General features: G+C 42.5%; 1 protein-coding gene and 1 non-coding gene across 5 annotated transcripts in view; both read left to right on the top strand.

Moving 5' to 3' along the window:
- The window catches only part of lrwd1 (leucine-rich repeats and WD repeat domain containing 1), a 66,489-nt gene that overhangs the window by 13,624 nt on the left and 33,914 nt on the right, over positions 1-18,951 (top strand). For 2 of the 4 annotated variants that reach the window (XM_038813751.1, XM_038813749.1), the window contains exons 5-10: positions 78-230; positions 2,677-2,784; positions 5,192-5,533; positions 12,154-12,280; positions 15,131-15,240; positions 15,748-15,952. In XM_038813751.1, coding sequence (XP_038669679.1) covers positions 78-230; positions 2,677-2,784; positions 5,192-5,533; positions 12,154-12,280; positions 15,131-15,240; positions 15,748-15,952 — 1,045 coding nt within the window. The remainder of the gene's footprint in view (positions 1-77; positions 231-2,676; positions 2,785-5,191; positions 5,534-12,153; positions 12,281-15,130; positions 15,241-15,747; positions 15,953-18,951) is intronic. The other 2 variants (XM_038813750.1, XM_038813752.1) reach the window with 2 other exon arrangements.
- On the top strand, positions 9,176-9,305 carry LOC119975306. Its single transcript, XR_005462723.1, has one exon. It is a non-coding gene; the product is annotated as a small nucleolar RNA SNORA15 (small nucleolar RNA).

Below are 18,951 nucleotides of genomic sequence, written 5' to 3'. Positions count from 1 at the left end.
GAACTGAAGTTTTGTAAGATAGAATGCCAGTGCATATATTTATCAGAGTATCAGGTTTTGTTTTTGGTTTTCTCTAGATAACTGATTTCTGGGAGAAAAAGTACAAAGCCCAGGTCTCGGAACCCCCAGCAGTTGCTGAAATAAAAGCGGTTGCAAAAGACTTTGTGAAATCTGCAATTGCTGAAGTTAAATATGGTCCAAATTCCCTGAGTGATTACACAAAATGGAGGGTAAGTCATTTTTTTTAAAGGTTCTTTCCATGCATGCCTGTAATCTTCACACTTAGTTCGTGTTAAGCAGGTGAGGGGATTGATTTGATTATTGTGGCATTAAAGCCCAAGCACCCCACAGGGATCATAATCTCTTTTAAATTACTCATTGTAAGCACACTGTTAAAAATGTAATATAGAAAACAGACTCCCTTATTCTACTCCAGCCTATACTCGGTGCTTCTATAGTGAGCTGGTTGACAGTCAATGGAATAATCAAACTAACCAACATCCCATCACTCCATGGATTATTGCGTTGGGATTGCCAAATGCAGTTCTTCTACCGTGACCAATTTCTATCCATTTCAATACACTACCCTCAGTCCCATGAACTTAATTTCACACGCTAATCTCTTATGGGAGACTTTGATGAAAGCCTTCTCAAAGTCCAAATAATTTGGAGATATTACATTTAATTCTCTCATCTCAATCATTAATATATATTGTCAATAGCTGGGGTCCGAGCACTGATCCCTGCAATACCCCACTTGTCACTGCCTGCCACTTGGAAAAAGACCACTTTATTCTTACTCTTTGTTTCCTGTCTGCCAACCAGTTTTCTATCCATATCAATACACTACCCCCAATTCCATGCACTTTAATTTTACATGCTAATCTCTTATGGGGGACTTTGTCAAACGTCTTCTGAAAGTCCAAATAAACCACATCCACTACTCCCCCTCATCAACTCTACTGGTTATATCCTCGATTAATTACAGTAGATTTGTCAAGTACGATTTCACTTTTATAAATTCATGGTGACTTTGTCCAACCCTGCCACTGTTTTCCAAGTGCTAGAATCATAGAATCTCTACGGTGCAGAAGGAGGCCATTCGGACCATCGTGTCTGCACTGGCCCTTGGAAAGAGCACCCTGCTGAAGCCCTCGCCTCCATCCTATCCCCACAAACCTTTTTAATACTTTTAAATAATCTATACTGTCACAAATAGGCTTACATTAACACTGCAGTGAAATTACTGTGAAAAGCCCCAAGTCACAACATTCCGGCGCTTGTTCTGGTACACGGAGGGAGAATTCAGAATGTCCAATTCACACGTCTCTTGGGACTTGTGGGAGGAAACCGGGGCACCCAGAGGAAACCCACGCAGACACTGGGAGAACGTGCAGACTCTGCACAGGCAGTGACCCAAGCCGGGAATCGAAGGTGGGACCCTGGCGCTGTGAAGCAACAGTGCTACTATGCCGCCCTTGCTTGGCCCGAGCTTTACCGCCAGTCTTGCCTCTTCCAGACATTGTCACAATCTCACAAACACTTTCACACTACCTGATCTTTTGGACACCAAGGGGCAGTTGAGCATACTGTGCTATTAACATTCATAAGTTGTATTTGTTGGTATTAAAATTAATAATTTAAAGCTTTACAAGCAATAATTTGTCAATTCATTAAAAAATTCATTTTAGAAAAAAATTTTAAGCAGGTACTTGCTCCTGTTGATGAATTAAGACCAGTATTTAAAAAATGTCGGAAAGAACAATTGTTGGGTAGGAGTGCTGCAGCTTAAGGTAACCTGTTGCTCAACATCCTGGTAAGAAGGGCCATCTTAGGGTGACATGAGGACCCAGATAAAGCAACTGGTGATGAGTATGCTAGTACCCAACATTATATTTGGATGTCTAGCATGTCAAGGTGGATGGCACAGCACAAATGCACACTTAACCAATTCCCCAAATACTAACTAATGACTGTTCTCCATGGGGAAAGGTTGGAGCCAAGTGAATAGCCCTGCAATGACGTTGGAACTGAATTAACATCTTTGAGGCAGTGCCAATAGTCTAACACCACGCGGCAAATGGCTCATTGCTAGGACTTGTATGGTGGTTACAAAGTAGGAGTATATGAAAATTCTAAATACTAAATCATTTAATGGATATTATTTTGAAGTCACCAAATAATTGCAATCCTATCTTTTAGAACACAACTATTGCATCACAGAAGAAAGTTATTTGGCCCATTGTGTTTGTGCTGGTCTCCTAGGGCGCAATTCATGTACTGCCAATCCTTCGCCCTCACTCCACATCTGGGCACATTTCTCCTTTTCAGATATTTAGAATTGATCTATTGTGACTGGTCTTCAAAAGTTAAATAAATATCTTAAATAGCTATTTGGTTGGGAAATTCAGGAGTAGAGAGCAGAGTCTAAAAATTGAAGCCAAACCTTTCAAGAATCAAATTAGGAAACTCTTCCATGCACAAAGAGTGTTAGAAATTTGAAAAATCTAAGTTCTCAGGACCATGGGGCTAATGCGGTACTTATGGAATTAGGTCACATATCAATGGTCTCAGAAGGTGGTAAATGGCCTACTCTTGTTTCTATATTCTGATAACCTGCATATTTGTGGACAGGGTTTCTTTCACCTGTTAATACTTGTGTGATATGTTTCCTAGGTGGAAATGATCGCAAAAGAATTTGTGGCTTCTCTACTGAAGCACGAGAACCAGGTATCCTCTGAGTCAGAAGGAAGTGAGGATGAAGATGAAGCAGAAAACACTGATGTAAGAAATTAAAATGTTTGCTATGTATAATTTAAAGAACATCTCCATCATTTTTATTTGGGATAATTCCAAACTGGAGGAAATTAATTGAGACAAAATAACATCCAAGAATGATGTATTCTGTGAAGTTGTGATGTTCGCCATCCCACACTTCAGATACAGGCTGCTTGCAGACCAGTCCGTTTCTTCAGTGATGCAAAGTCTTAATGTTTTTTGTACAATAGCAGAATGTTCTTGAAAGCTTACTCCTGCCTTATCCTGGAGGATTTGTGCATGACTACTCTTGATATTATCTTAAGCGCTTAAGGTTAAGGAGCCAGGGGTAGGCCATATGCCCTCTTGTTCCACCATTCAATAAATTAATGAATGAAATTGTACATCAACCCCACTTTCTTGCCCTGTTCCCATATCCCTCGATTTTCCTTGGGGTCCGCACATTTATTGATCTCACTCTTGAATATACTCTGACTAAGCCCTCACAGCTGCCTGAGGTAGAGTATTTCAAACGTTCATAATCTTTAAGTAATCAAATATTTTGTCTTCTCCATCCTTAGTGGCTGATCCCATATTCTGAATCTAGACTCTGCAGCCAGGGGAAACGTTTTCTCTGCAACTACCCTGTCATGCCTTGTGACACAATTTTCTACGGCCAGGATTTTCCGCCCTGTTTTTGGCAGGCGGGGGAATACTGGTGCGGACAAAGAATTGAGGGAGAATCCCAAAAGAGCTTTTAGGCCAGCGGGATTTCCACTCTTGATTTTCCCTGTTCCCGGCAAAGACATAATGGGGTTCCGCCATGAAAGAGCAGGGAGCCCATTATTGTACATTTATGCATTGCCAGCGGGTTCTCCCGCTCTATTATTCCCCCCCACCCCGTGTCGCCAGGGTTTACAACCGGTCTGGACCAATGGGCACCTGCCAAATAGCCCCTGCTCGGGGCGCTCAGGTAAGTACCGTGGGGGGATGTGGGCTATAACATAAAATATTCAAACCATTCCAATATCAAGGATTCTTTTTGATTAAGTGTAAAAAAATATGATGGAAAAATCTGGCAGTGGAGCCAGCGGGAACACACTGCTTTTTCTGTCAGAATTGACACTTAGTCGGGACTGTGTTTCCAATAGACCACACCTCTTTCTTCTACTTATTCGTTCCTAACGGGGTAGTCTGCTCATGCCAGGAATCAATCTAGTGAATCTTTGTTTCAAACGCTTCAAAGGAAAATATACTTTTCCTTTGGTAAGGAGACCAGAACGGTACACTGGTTTGGTTTCACAGAAACCTTCTATAATGCAGTCTTTACTCTTGTACTCCAACTCGTTTGCAATAAAGACTGAGATATCATTTGCCTTCCTAAGTGCTTGATGTTACCAGCATGTTAATTTTGATTTGTGTACAAGGTCCCAAAGTCCTTCTGGATCTTAAAGTCAATTAGTCTTTCCACTTTAAATTTTTTTTGCTTGTCTATTCCTCTGAGCAAAGTGGATGTTTTCTCGTTTCTGCATATTCCTCCTGGCAAGATCTCACTCAATTACTTTTCTGCTCCATATTCCTTTGCAGCCAATTTACATTTTCTGTACAGCTTTCCCATCTATCTTCTGTAGAATCCATTTGGCCCATCAAGTCTGCACCAACCCTTTGAAAGAACACTGTATCTAGGCCCACTCCCTCGCCCTAACCCTGTAACCCCACCTAACCGTCACATCTTTGGACACTAAATGGCAATTGATCATGACCAGTTCACCTAACCGATTCTTTGGACTGTGGGAGGAAACTGGAGCGCCAGGAGGAAACCCACACAGACACTGGGAGAATGTGCAAACTTCACACAGACAGTCACCCCAGGCCAGAATCGAACCCGGGTCCGTGGTGCTGTGAGGCAACAGTGCTAACTACTGTGCCATTCAAGTTGACTAGGCCACAAATATTTTGGTGCTGATGCATATCGATAAGTTACTTATAATGTGAAGAAAATCAGTTTTAATCTTGAAAAAAGACCATGTTTTAGTTTCAAACTTAAGTGATGGGCTTTCCCAGAAACCAGTGTTCCTCTCACTTCTCAGCACGTGATCGTCTCCACCACTCCAAAAGGGATCCTAAAAAATGAAGCTGGTGGTCCCTGCAGGTCGCATGGCTTCATTTGACCTGTTGCGCCCACCACCTTAGGAAACAGATCACACCTGAGAACTGCAGTTGTTAATAGAGTGAATTGTTCCATTTCACCAAGTTCCCAAGCATAGAACATTTGAGCACAGGCATTCCCCACACAAGAAGACCCAAAATGAGAGTGAGAATGCAACCTCTCGGTGTATATGATGGCGACAGTATTGCAGGATTGTTTTTCCTTTAAATGTTGGAAGGATATAGAATTTGTCTAGCTGCCTCACACATTCCTGTTTGTATGCAGGTCCTTAAGAGCTCTAATAGAAGGGACTCTCAGTCCTCTGTTGCAGTGTCTTCAACCAGAAAAACCAGGCTTCGTCCTGTGCAGGATACCACCAAGAGTGAAAGGCAAGTCATTTCTGGCAGAGGTGAGGTGTCACAGAATGACACTGAAAACGTTTCCAGAAAAAGTATGAGAATTCAACACGGAAAAGAAAGACTAACTGCTCCGATGGCGAAACAAGAAAACAAGAAAGGCAATAGCGTTGCAGTGAAAAAGGAAACCAGGACAACAAAGAGGGATTGTTCAGCAACTCCAATTGCAGTCAGTAAAGAATGTATTCCAAGGAAGAAATCAAAGTACAAGGTATGGCTTGGAAATCCAACTTAACCAATGTTCTATTTCCCAACCTCGGGAGAACTTGCTAGGGTCAGCTAGATAAGAGCACTGGGATGAGTGCCTGTTCCGTGAATCTAACAGGCTGGAAGCCTTCAAATAGAAATTAAGACCTCTGGCTCTGTTTAAATGAGAGGCTGATGCTAAAAGCACTCCCTGGGAGTGTGCTTCCACTGCTCACAGGTGATTTCCAACTTCTTGGAAGCCAGTTTACCCATTTTTAACTTGACTCCCCTTGATCTGCACTCCCCCGCTATCGGTCTTTACCATGGCATGGGAGCAGCCTTTGCAGCCCTGGTTTGATCCTCATGAGGAAGGGTCGGTGCAGACTCGATGAGCCAAATGGCCTCTTTCTGCACTGTAGTTATTCTATGTTCCACAACTATTCACATTAGCTATGAAGAACCCTGGTGAGGAATCTCTTAACTTTTCCATCTAGTTATTAATTTCATATGATATTGTAGTAACTGTTAATTACCACAATGTGGCATTGTAACTTCTACATTATATCGTAGAATCATTTGCTCTAAGTGAATTAAGGTAGAAAAGAATACAGTAAGAAATAGTGGAAAGATCTAAACTGAAAACCGTTCAAATATGTTAATTAAGATTAGATTCAAAGGGTAATTGAGGCAAAATTGAGGTTCCACAATGCAATAGTGTACCAATGAGTTGTACTGTCTGGTCCTTTTGTTTTGAGAAATGGTGCTCTGTTGTATGCCAGTGAAACAAAAGCCATGAATTGGTACCTTTTAAGTGCAAATGCAAATTTCAACAGAGATTGAGGTGTGCAATGACTTATGTACATCTACACCAAGGTCCCTCTGTTCCTGCAACTCCTTTGGAGTTTCTCCCTTTATTTTAACTGTCTCTATATTCTTCACTCCAAAATAAATTACCTCACACTCTGCATTAAACTTTGTCTGCCACTTGTCTGCCCAATCTACCAATATGTCTGTTGTTTTGAAGTTCAAGACTATCCTCATCACAGTTAACAATGCTGCCAATCTTTGCATCATCCGCAAATATTGAAATCATGCCCTGGCAGCCACAGTATAGGTCATTAAGCATCAAGCATCCCAACAATGATCCTTGGGGAACACTGCAACAAAACTCCACCCCCCACCTCCCAAATCTTGAAAGCAACTATTTATCGCAGTTTCCTGTCACTCAACTAATTTCTTATTCAAGTGCCTACTTTTCCTTTTATACCATGAGCTAGAAGTTAGCTCACAAGTCTGTTATGTAGCACTGTATCAAATGCCTTTTGCAAATCCATATACACTGTATCAACAGCATTGCCCTCACCAGCCTTCTCTGTTACCTCTTCAAAAAACTCCAGCAAGTTAGTTCAACATGATTTTTGCTTAATGAGTCCAAGTTGGGTTTCCCTGCCAATCCTGCATTTGACTAAGTGACTACTGATTTTGTCCCGAACCATCGTTTCTGGAAGTTTCTCTAACACTGAAGGCAAACTGACTGTTCTGTACTTGCCGGCATTATCCTTGTTCTCCTTTTTGAAGAAGGGTGTAACGGTCACAATTCTCCAGTCCTCCAGCACCACCCGCTGTGTGTAAGGAAGACTGAAAGATTACCACCAGCGCCTCTGCAAATTTCCACTCTCGCCTCTTAGCATCCTTTGATGCATTTCATCGGTCTTGGTACCATATAATTTTTAAGCAAGGATCTAACATTTCCTCCTTTTCAGTTGTAAGTTCCTCGAGTGTACTAGTTACCTCTTCTCTCACCTCGACCTGGGTAGCATCCTCTTCCTTTGTAAAGGCAGGTATAAAGTATTTGTTTAATGCTTCCGTTATTCCTCCTGCCTCCATGTGCAATGACTCCTCAACAACTCTCCCTCGGACTATCTGTTCCCTACAAAAGCACTATTGACGCTGTCCGATGCTGCTCTTGCTCATACATTTACTTTGTTTGGCCCTTTGTTCCTCACTGTAAACAATCACTGTTTGTCGATGTACCATTTGTCAATGTAATCTATCGATTATTCTTTATTTGTCTACTGTGTATGTTCCCTTGGCCGCAGAAAAATACTTTTCACTGTACTTTGGTACGTGAGACAATAAATCATATCAAAGTCTCCTTTTTTATCCCTAATCAGTTCTACTCCTTTTATCGCCCGTTTATTTACATGTATATCAATGACCTTTGGATTCCCTGTTATGTTTGGTGGTGGTCTCTTTTCATGCTCCCTCCTTGCTTTTCTTTTTTTCACCTCATTTCTGGTCCTTCTATGTTCAGTCTGATTCTCATTGTATTTTGTATCTGACATCTGTCATATGTGTACTTCTTCCTTTTCACCTTCACCTCTACCTCTCTCATCGTTCAGGGTGCTCTAGATTTATTTGTGCCACCTTTCCCTTTCAAGGGAATATACTTTGACATTGCCTGCAATACTATCACTTTGATGGCAGCCTTCAGTCACCATCTTTTGTGCCAACATTTGATTCCAGCTTATTCCACTCAGATTCATTCTCATCCCATCAAAGTTGGCTTTTCCCCGATTAATTATCCCTGCTCTGGATTGCTCCATGTCATCCCATGTTCTGTTGCCAATCTAAACCCAATGATAGAATGGTCACTGTGCCCTAAATGGTCTCCCGATGTTACCTGATGCACTTGGACCAACTCATTCCCCAGAACCAGGTCCACCAGTACCTGGCCTCTCATTGGTCCAGAAACATACTGCTGCAGAAAGTTAGCATGAACACATTCAAGGAACTGCCGCCCTTGTCCCTTTGCACTATTTCTATCCCTATTCCCAAGGGAAGATTTTTTTTTTTAATACATTAGTTTGTTCAGATTACAGTTTATGGCTTGAATATGTATTTACGCATTTAAAATTTGTTCCTCTTGGTTTTCACTGCAACATTATATTTTGCATCTTTTACTATTTAGGCGGTTGATATTGCCATTTAAAAACGTTGTCCCTCATTTCCTTTCTTTCCTAGATGCATATTTAACCACTTACTCGGTTATAGATAAAGGGCTAATAGAATTGTGGTTTGATTTCTGGGGATTCCCTGGAGTGTAGATAATTTATCAGGGAGTGTTAATTAGTCTGAGCGAAACAGGTCATGGGACTTAGTGGTATACAGGTGATGTAATTAATTAGAACCAGGTCTGTCTGTAGTTTTGCAGTCTGTTATAGGATTTTAAGTTGAACAGCAGTTTTGTGAAATGCGCTAGGATGAGCAGAAGTGTAGTGGATCTGCTCTTTAAAGGAACTCTCTCCAAACATCTTTACACAAGTAAGCAAATAATCGTGTGTTATGGGTAGCGCAGTAGCATACCGGTTAGCAATGCTGCCTCACAGCGCCAGGGTCCCAGGTTCGATTCCCAGCTTGAGTCACTGTCTGTGCGGAGTCTGCACGTTCTCCCTGTGTCTGCGTAGGTCTCCTCCGGGTGCTCCGGTTTCCTCCCCCAAGTCCAGAAAGACGCACTGTTAGGTGAATTGGACATTCTGAATTCTCCCTCTGCGTACCCGAGCAGGAGCTGGAATGAAGCGACTAAGGGTTTTCACAGTAACTTCATTGCAGTATTAATGTAAGCCTACTTGTGACAATAAAGATTGTTATTATAGGTCTTAGTTGTGCATGACTAAATTCTGCATTAGTTCTTCTATAGCTAAAGCAGCCAGACATCATGCCAGAATATCTTCACTTTCTTGATTGAAAATGGTGCTCTGACCTGTCACAGCAACATACAAAAAGTGAATACAAGTTTTTATAGATATGGACACAAGCCAAGTGCTGGAAAATGGAATAAGAGTGTAATGAATGTAGAAATTGAATGTATGTAGCATAGTGGTTAGCAATGTTGCCTCACAGCGCCAGGTCCCAGGTTATATATTATATTTTATGTCTGTTGTAGCAATATTTTTAAAAGCCTGGGTTAAGGATTATATTTGTTGCAATAATATTATTGAAGACCTTAGGTTAAAGTACCCAGACTGTGTGCCTGCTCAAGCCGTAATTAAATAGTCGTAAAAGAGTGAGGTAACTATTGATTTTAACCATTTACTCAGTTACAGATAAAGGGTTAATGGAATTCTGTTTTGATTTCTGGGGATTCCCTGGATGTAGATAATTTGAGGTAGTGTTATTTAGACCAAGCTAAACAGGTCATGGAAATTAGTGGGATACAGGTATGTAATTAATTGGAGCCAGATCTGTTTATAGTTTTGCAGTCTGTTATAGAATTTTAAGTTGAACAGCTTGCAAAATGCTGCTCGGATGAGCGGAAGTGTACTGGATCAGCTCTTGAAAGGAACTCTCTCCAAACGTCTTTACACAACTAAGCAAGTAAATCTGTTGTGCTAACCTTATTTGAAGGTGGCATTTGAACTGTATTGGTTTGCTTAATTCGATGTTAGTAGCAGGTATAGATAATAGGTTTAAGATTCTCCTGGTGTTGAAGAACTTAATTGTAAAACTATTTATTTGATAATGTGGTTAATTCTGTGTTTAAATTAAAGTTTGTTTTAACATAAAAGATGTGTATTGGTCAGAGTCTTCACTCCTGGAGTGGAGCATCCTTTCCTCACAGTTTTACAAATTTAAAAAAATTATTTGGGGTTTTCGTCCGGTATCCCAACAAATGTTGGGGTCTGGCCTGGTATTCTAACAAGCGTATATAGGTGCTTGATGGCTGACACAATGGGCTGAAGGTCCCCTTTTAGTGCTGTTATGACTTTGTGTTAGACAATGTGCACACACTTTGCCATGCGCCTAGAGAATAATGATTGGTGAGGAAGGTAACCTAATAACTAAAACTAATTAGCGGCATGCAGGTGACGTGAGCGCTGGAGCGGCTGCGTTTTTGCGATCTCCGGCTCTGCTCATCTTTTAATTTTTATCCCTGTGCACATTTGTTTTGTCTTTTCTTGGTCTACATAGTTAGTGGCATGTACTATAGTTAGTGGCATGTACTAAGAGTTGTTGGCCAGTGTTTCAGCTTCACTGAGTCGAGTTGAATGGTTATAATCCTCGTTGATTTGTGGCAGCTTTAAGAGATTGGGGAGGGGCCGTCTTTGGTGGCGCAGCTACTTTTGAAAGGATTTCCGCACTGATGGTATGGTGTTCTTCACCGGCAGATGATGTCCACCAGTGATGAAGCTTATCTTCTGAATGACTCGTGGATGTCAAAACCAAGTTTCAGGAGTTGCAAGATGTCTTTATGAAGGCAGTGGTGGTGCAGGATCATAGAATTTACAGTGCAGTAGGAGGTCATTCGGCCCATCGTGTCTGCACCAGCCCTTGGAAAGAGCACCCTACTTAAGCCCACACTTCTACCCTATTTCAATAACCCCACCTAACCTTTTAGGACACTGCATGCAATTTATCATGGCCAAGCCACCTAACCTGCTCATCTTTGGACTGTGGAAGGAAACTGGAGCACCCGGAGGAAACCCGGAGGAGACACGGGGAGAACGTGCAGACTCCACACAGATAGTGATCCAAGCTGGGAGCCGAACCTGGAACCCTGGAGCTGTGAAGCAACGGTGCTAACCACTGTGCTACCGTGCTGCCCAGGCAAGGAGGATGTGCTTGTGACAGAGAGCGCATTGTCCCTGGTGGAAGCCCATTTGGGGTCCTGTTGCATAGCCTGTCGTCTTTGCTGAGGGTTGCTGAATAGGATGAGGGGGAACCGATGAGGAGCCCTGCTGAGCCTGGTGTCCCCGGTGAGAGGTGTTAAAAGTGAGTGCTGAGTCCACTTTTGTGTTCTCTTTCTCTCTCGATTGATTTGGGCTTGGTACGGAGAGCACAATCTCAAAATTTGCTGACAGCATAAAAGTAGAAAGCTTGCCAAATAGTGTGATAGGCCAAAATAAGATTTCAGAACAATGTAGAAAGGCTGGTGGAACGGACAGATGAGTGCCAGGTACAATTTAACATGGATAATTGGGAGGGAATGTACTTTGGTAATGAAGAAAACAAGGCATGAGAATATGCATCTCATGGGATGTCACTCAACATTGTGGAGAAACAGAAATACTGGTCCCAACTACAGACACCTGCAAAAACAAGCACAGGTGGAAAGAAACACTAAACGCCCTAATTGAGTTAATAATTAATTTATACAAAATGTTGATTCGGTTACAATGTGCAGTTTTGCATCCCTATTGTGTAAAGGACATTAAAGCTATAGAGGTTGAACAGTATATTTTCGCCAGGATGATGTGAGGGATGGGAAACTACAGTTAGGAGGAGAAATTTGAGATACTGGGACTATTTCCATTTGAGGAGAGAGAACTAAGAAGATGTTAAATTAATATTTAAACATTCTTAAGAGTTTTGTAGAAAGTAGCGGAAAAGGCTACTTTCTCTGACTGAGGAGTTACTGACATGGGCAATCATTGTAAAATCATCATTACGAGGATGCAGAAAGAAGTTTGGAGAAATATTGCGGCGTTGAGGCAGATACCATTACGGGACGAGAGCAGGGTGTACGTTGTTGCAACCAAGAGCTAGCACAAATAGAATGGGGCTGAATTACTTTCTCTTGTGGCTTAATGTCTGTGATTTATGTTGTACCAGCAACTTATAGGTTTCTTTTTAAATCCTTACCAGGAATCTGTTGTCCTAGAACCTCTACATTTTCTACAGAGTCACAGCAGGGATAATGACCCTGAGGATTTAACGACTCAGCTCTGGGCATGTGCTTTTGAACCGGAAATAAAGAACTCCCTGACTCCAGGTAAACTATATACTAAACTAGCACACAGAATGTATACAGTACAACTGGACAAGTTTTTTTTTTCTTAACTGATTGAATAAAGAACATTAAATTAAGTTATTTAGGTACCTCAAATGAAACTGTACATAGTAGCTGCAAATAATTAGTTATTTTACTTGCCTGGACCTCTATTCTCAATGGAAATTCCCAGTACTGTGTGGCGCTGTAATGCTATTGGCAATATGCTACACCAATAATTAGTTCAACGGTCAAGAAGCCTTGGAATAAAAATCAAGCTTCCAAAATGGATTGAATTTAAACCAGAATAAAAGAAGATGGTTGTGAATTGAATTGCATAAATCAGGCAAGGGGGATTAGTGGGGCTATTAATATTTCTAGTCTATTCAAATGACTCGAAGCTAGAGTTAGAAACATGGTCGGGTTTGCAAATGGCACCATGTTGGGGGGGATCTCTACCAACAGCAAGGAAACAAACCAAATACAAACTGACACAAATGTGTTGGTAGGCCGGTTGGTGAGTGGAAAATTATATTTAATGTGGGCAATTAAGAGGCAATGAAACTAGGGATGGGAAGTAAGCGTGGGAATGTAAAGAAGTTTTCTGAAATATTGAGGTTATGCTGCAATTGTATAAGGTGTTAGTGAGGCCACACCTGGAGTATTGTGTTCAGTTTTGGTCTCCTTACTTGAGAAAGGACGTACTGGCACTGGAGGGTGTGCAGAGGAGTTCGTTAGGTTAATCCCAGAGCTGAAGGGGTTGGATTACGAGGAGAGGTTGAGTAGACTGGGACTGTACTCGTTGGAATTTAGAAGGATGAGGGGGGATCTTATAGAAACATATAAAATTATGAAGGGAATAGATAGGATAGATGCGGGCAGGTTGTTTCCACTGGCAGGTGAAAGCAGAACTAGGGGGCATAGCCTCAAAATAAGGGGAAGTAGATTTAGGACTGAGTTTAGGAGGAACTTCTTCACCCAAAGGGTTGTGAATCTATGGAATTCCTTGCCCAGTGAAGCAGTTGAGGCTCCTTCATTAAATATTTTAAGGTAAAGATAGATAGTTTTTTGAAGAATAAAGGGATTAAGGGTTATGGTGTTCGGGCCGCAAAGTGGAACTGAGTCCACAAAGGATCAGCCATGATCTCATTGAATGGTGGAGCAGGCTCGAGGGGCCAGATGGCCTACTTGCTCGTAGTTCTTATGTACAGAGAACAGGGCCCCACAGGAGAGGGACATGGAAGTATTGATGTTTAGATTACTTTAGCAGTAAGGTTATTGGATCAACGCAAGACACTGTTTTATTTTTTTAGAAAATATTTTATTACGCCATTTATAATTTTAACACTTTTAAACGGAAACATCCAACAAAGACAAAAAACCCACAATAAAATAGCCATCTCCCCCGCTGACAGACTAATTTTCCTTGAAGAAGTCAATGAACGGCTGCAACCTCCGAGCGAACCCCTGTACCAAACCCCTTCAGGCGAATTTGATTTTCTCCAACCTGAGAAACCCGCCACGTCGATAACCCAAACACCTGACTTCGGGGGCTCCAAGTCCCTCCATCCAGAACGTCAGACACGCCCAGAACATGTGCACATGACTTCCCCCATAGCACCCACACCTGTCCTCCACCTGCTCAAAAAACCTGCTCATCCAGGCCACAGTCATATGAGCGCTGTGGACCACCTTATATTGGACCAGGCTGAGCCTGGCACACGACGACAACGCGGTCCCCCCGAGCGAACCGGTGGTTGTCACAGATCAGTGACCACAACAACTCCCCTTCCAACCCCATACATGACACTGTTTCAACGACACCTAGGGTTGTCTAGAATTCTGCAACAATAGAACATCCAGGCATTAGAGGCGATGCAACCAAACTGTTTCTACTGGAGAAGTCTTCAGGGAGTTATTGCTCAAGTGTATTTCGGATGCAGTAGGAAGTAAATGCATGCAACCTGACAAACCGGTACAGTGCCACAAACTCCAGAACCAGGGAACTTTGCTCTGCATTAGAAAGTAGAAGATAAATAGTGATGCGCCGCAGAGGATGTGCATATGCTGAACAGGAAGGCAGAGTGGGGGTGAGGTGCAAAAAAAACAATGGGAAAATTGGACAGATATTAGAGACCGGTCAGGATTTTATTTAAAATGGTCTAACCACTATGTTAAAAAGATCTTCTCCAAATGAAACTTTAGAATGTTGCTTTTCCTCAGTGCTGTACCTGAGGGACTGTTACCAGGTGCAGCCAAAAGGGGAGACAGACAGAAACCAATTACATTTGGTCTCTGTCCCCATTATATTGTGCGGAGGGGTTCCCAAATAGGTGATACTTAATAATTCAAATGAGATGAGGGGGAATTCCTAACATGCCACCTCATTCTGTCATTGTTTAGCAATTGAATGTTCACGTGGAACAGCACCTAAAGAAATTCGATTGAGTTTTCAGAATTCCCAGATGGACAGTTTGAAAATGACAAAAAAAACAAGCCCCCAGAGGTAGCAGAAATGTAGCTTTGAATAAGCTATAGGTTTCGATTCCCAGCTTGGGTCAGTGTCTGTGTGGAGATTGCACGTTCTCCCTGTGTCTGCGTGGGTTTCCTCCGGGTGCTCCGGTTTCCTCTCACCGTCCAAAGATGTGCAGGTTAGGTGGATTGGCCGTGATAAATTGCCCTTAGTGTCCAAAAAAAAAGGTTAGGTAGGGTTATTGGGTTTCTGGGGATGGGGTGGAGGCATGGGCTTGGGTAGGATGTTCATTCCAAGGGCTGGTGCAGACTCGATGGGCTGAACGGCCTCCTTCTGCACTGTAAATTTTATGATTCTATTCCTTTAAATTTTCCCATCAGATGGAGGGCTGCAGTCATCTCGAACTGTAGCTACGTGCGGAGGGGATTCAGTTTGCTTCATTGACTGTGAAACTGGGATTGTCCTTCACAAGTATAAATCCATTGGCGAGGTGAGTATGGGTATATAATCGCGGTAATTCATTTACCTGGAGGCATTTGCGTGTACGTATTTTTGGACAATAATTATCTTATAACTTAATATAAAATTTAACTCAGTTTATTTTTTAAGATGGGTGAAACTTGAAATACTACCCTTTGTTAGTGAAGAAGCTCGTTTCTGTCCCAGTAAGGTTTCTCTTTATTTAAAATTGCCATCAGAGGCACTGTGGCAGGAATGCCTCACGGTGCCGAGGACCAGGGTCACTGTCCATGTGGAGTTTGCACATTTTCTCCATGTCTGTATGGGTCTCACCCCCACAACCCAAAGATGTTCAGGGCAGGTGGATTGCCACGCTCAACTGCTCCTTAATTGGAATTTGCTTTTTAAATTGCCATACTTTGTGAGTTTGATATGGGCATCCTGTTCTGTCATGCTTTTGAACTGCTCCATATTCTAACTAAGGGGATACTGTATCAAGAATATAGTTTCACTGATTGTCTTGTATGATTTTCTTCAGGAATTCTTTTCTCTGGCTTGGACTACCCTAACTGTGATGGTTAAGGATCAGAAAAGAAAACTCAATGTGTTAGCTGTGGGTGGCCAGATGGGTGTCGTAAAGCTGATTCATGTAAAGGTGAATTACTGCTATGGGAAGATAAAGGCTCACAAGAGACCAGTCTCTACTCTCTGCTTTTGTCCAAACCGGGAGACGTTTCTCTTCAGTAAGTATTGAACGTTCTATTGGAGCACACTTATTAAGAATCTGCTAAAATAAACAAAGAGACTTTAAGTTGATGTATGGAGAACCATGCAAGTTTACAGTTCAGAAGGCCATTCAAATTAGTTTTCTGAACTAGCACTTAAAGAAGTTTCTTCTAACCTCATTCTAATATTTCCAAGCTGTTGCAGTCTTGTTGTTAACTCCGTAACCAGATGAGATGACCGTTCCCTATTCAGGCTATCAAATCCATCATGATTTTTAAAATCTCCTCGGCTTCTCTATTCTAGTAGAAATCCAGTCCAGATACCTCATCTTTCCTTGTAACTCTACATTTTCACGCAAGGATTTATCCTGGTTTCTTTTTTATCTGGTTTGATTCTGACGGGTGACTGACATTTCTCCTTGTGTCTGCGTGGGGTTTCCCCTTGTGCTCCGGTTTCCTCCCACAGTTCAAAGATTTGCAGGTTAAGCGGATTGGTCATGCTAAATGTCCTTAGGCTCAGGTTACAGGGAGGGGTTTGGGCCAAGGTAGGGTGACCTTTTGAAAGGTTAGTGCAGACTCGATCGGCCAAACAGCCTCTTTCTGCATCTGGGTTTCTACGATTCAATCTGTGCTATTGTATAGTCTATGAATAATAAAGGGTCCTTCTTCTATGGGCACCCAAAAATTCACACAGTATTCTAACTATACCGACCAATATGTGGTTAGCCTGTGTAAGTGAACAGCGGTCACACTTGTTCTCCACATCTCGAAATAATCCACTCATTCTTGCCTTTGTCTAATTTGTTCTATGTAATACTTTGAACTGAATCAAACTCAGTCTGACACAAGATGAAGTGGAATTCACCCTGTAGGGGGCTTCCTTCCAAACATCATCAGTAAGCACCAAGCCTCGCTTCCTCCACCCATTTCTCCTAAACTCCATCCAAAGGAGCAGGATCCAAAGATAGAATGAGGTTGTACAGATTAAAAATTGACCCCCCCCCCCCCCCCCCCCCCCCCCCCCGGTGTCAAGTCCGATACTTTTTCCAACAGGAACAAAGGCTCGAGGAAAGACCTGCAGGGGAGAAGGACAGAGATGTGCCATTGTGGTGTGTAGGGAGGAGGCTGTGGTGCAAGATCTTGCCTCCTTCCTATTGCAGACTCTGGGACTCTTACCTGCCCAGATAAAAGCTGATATTAATTTGTTAACATGTAACTCAATCCGAATTCGCATTTTTATTTTCTTTGCATCCCGTTTTTTAATCCCGTGTCCTTTCTACAAATGCTTTTTATCTCTATCTCAAAGATATTTTCTTACTATTTTAGCTGAGCTCTATACTTCTATTCATTTCGCACGCTCTCTAGTCTAATATTGTGAGTAACTTGGAAGATTTACTGGTCCTAAAAAGGCATCCAAATTTTAAAACACAACCAGGTGTTGGGCAGACCTTGGGCGCAATTCTCCGCTCTCACGAAAATTCGGAGAATAGCGGGCGGCATAAATTTTTACGGACACGCTGGTCCGACGCCCTCCCGCTATTCCTCCCCCCCCCCCCCCCACGCCCGCCTCCCGACACGAATCGCTGCCCGCCGTTTTTTTACGGCGAGCAGTGATTCTCTCCTGGCTGATGGGCCGATTTCCAAGGCCTTTACGGCCGTTTTTACAAGCGTAAAACACACCTGCTCTGACCGTTCGTAAAAACGGCCGTAAAGTCCTGTTCACGGGAACCATGGCACCGATTGGCACGGCCGTGCGAAGGGTGCTATGGGCCCGCGATCGGTGGGCACCGGTCGCGGGCAGCAGGTACTTACCCCGCACACTCTTTCTCCCTCCGCCGCCCCGATGGATCCATCCGCGGGGCTTCTGCGGGGCATAACGGCCCGCGCATGCGCGGGTTTCACGCACAAGCGCGATGACGTCATCCGCGCATACGCGGGTTGAAGTCGTCCAATCCGCGCATGCGCGGCTGACATCATCTGACGCGTCAGCCGTCGCTAACTCTGGCTAGCGGGCTTAACGAAATTCGTTAAGCCCGCGATGCCAGAGTTCACGGCCACGCGATGCTAGCCCCGACCGGGGAGATGAATCGGTTCCCGGTCGGGGGGGCGGAGGCTGGCGTCAAACACACCCGTTTTTGACGCCAGCTTCCCGAGTTATCGTAACTCGGGAGAATCACGCCCCTTGTATTTAAAGTCGTAACTTCTACATGGTCTTTGCCTTTTAATATTTTCTGGCTTTTAACTTGATTCGGGTCCACAGTTGCCATATGTGGTGTGGCAAATTTCCTAACTTTGGAACGCAGTCAGAGATATTAAGAAATTTGGGGAATGTGATAAATAAAACTAAAATGATTAATTTATTTATAAATTCCCTGTAACAGTTGCTGCATATAATAATATTAATCATTACGATCACTACGATATGACGCATAAAACATTCCAAAATGGACGTGCATTAGTTTCCTGAGATCCCTCAACATTGTGGAATCAGCTTAAATCCTGTGGCAGCATCAGAATACTGGAATTATTTTGTGTCCCGTCTCTACCATAAACTTCCTCAAAGTATCCACTTTTTCAGTTTATGTGTATCGAAAAGCACCTTAATTTTTCAGTGTATGTGAGATATAGTAATGTTTGACCATATGTTTTAATTGCAAAGACCACGTGCTTGAATACTTGTACGTATTAAAGGGATTAAATTTTCTCCCAATAAACCTTAGCGGAATGATAATCGCTGTTGACATCAGAATCCTATCTAACCATCAAGCTGCCTCAATAGGAATTTTCACCATTCCCTCCTTTCCTAACACTTACTGTAAGCGAAAAGGATAAACTAATTACCACCAATGTAGGCTTCTAAAACAGTACCTGTTGGATAGTAGGTGTGAAGAAAAAGGCTATTTGGCTGAATTGGCCCTTGTTTGATACTGCCACTCGCTAACTCAGTGGAAGTCTAATCTCTCCTTAAATGGCCATTGCTTAAATATATAAATGAAGCTGTTTATTTTAATATTAGA

This window comes from Scyliorhinus canicula, chromosome 12, assembly GCF_902713615.1.
Source record: "Scyliorhinus canicula chromosome 12, sScyCan1.1, whole genome shotgun sequence".
NCBI classification, from domain to species: domain Eukaryota; kingdom Metazoa; phylum Chordata; class Chondrichthyes; order Carcharhiniformes; family Scyliorhinidae; genus Scyliorhinus; species Scyliorhinus canicula.
Note: the sequence above shows the minus strand (reverse complement) of the source record. Positions and strands in the feature narration are given on the sequence as shown.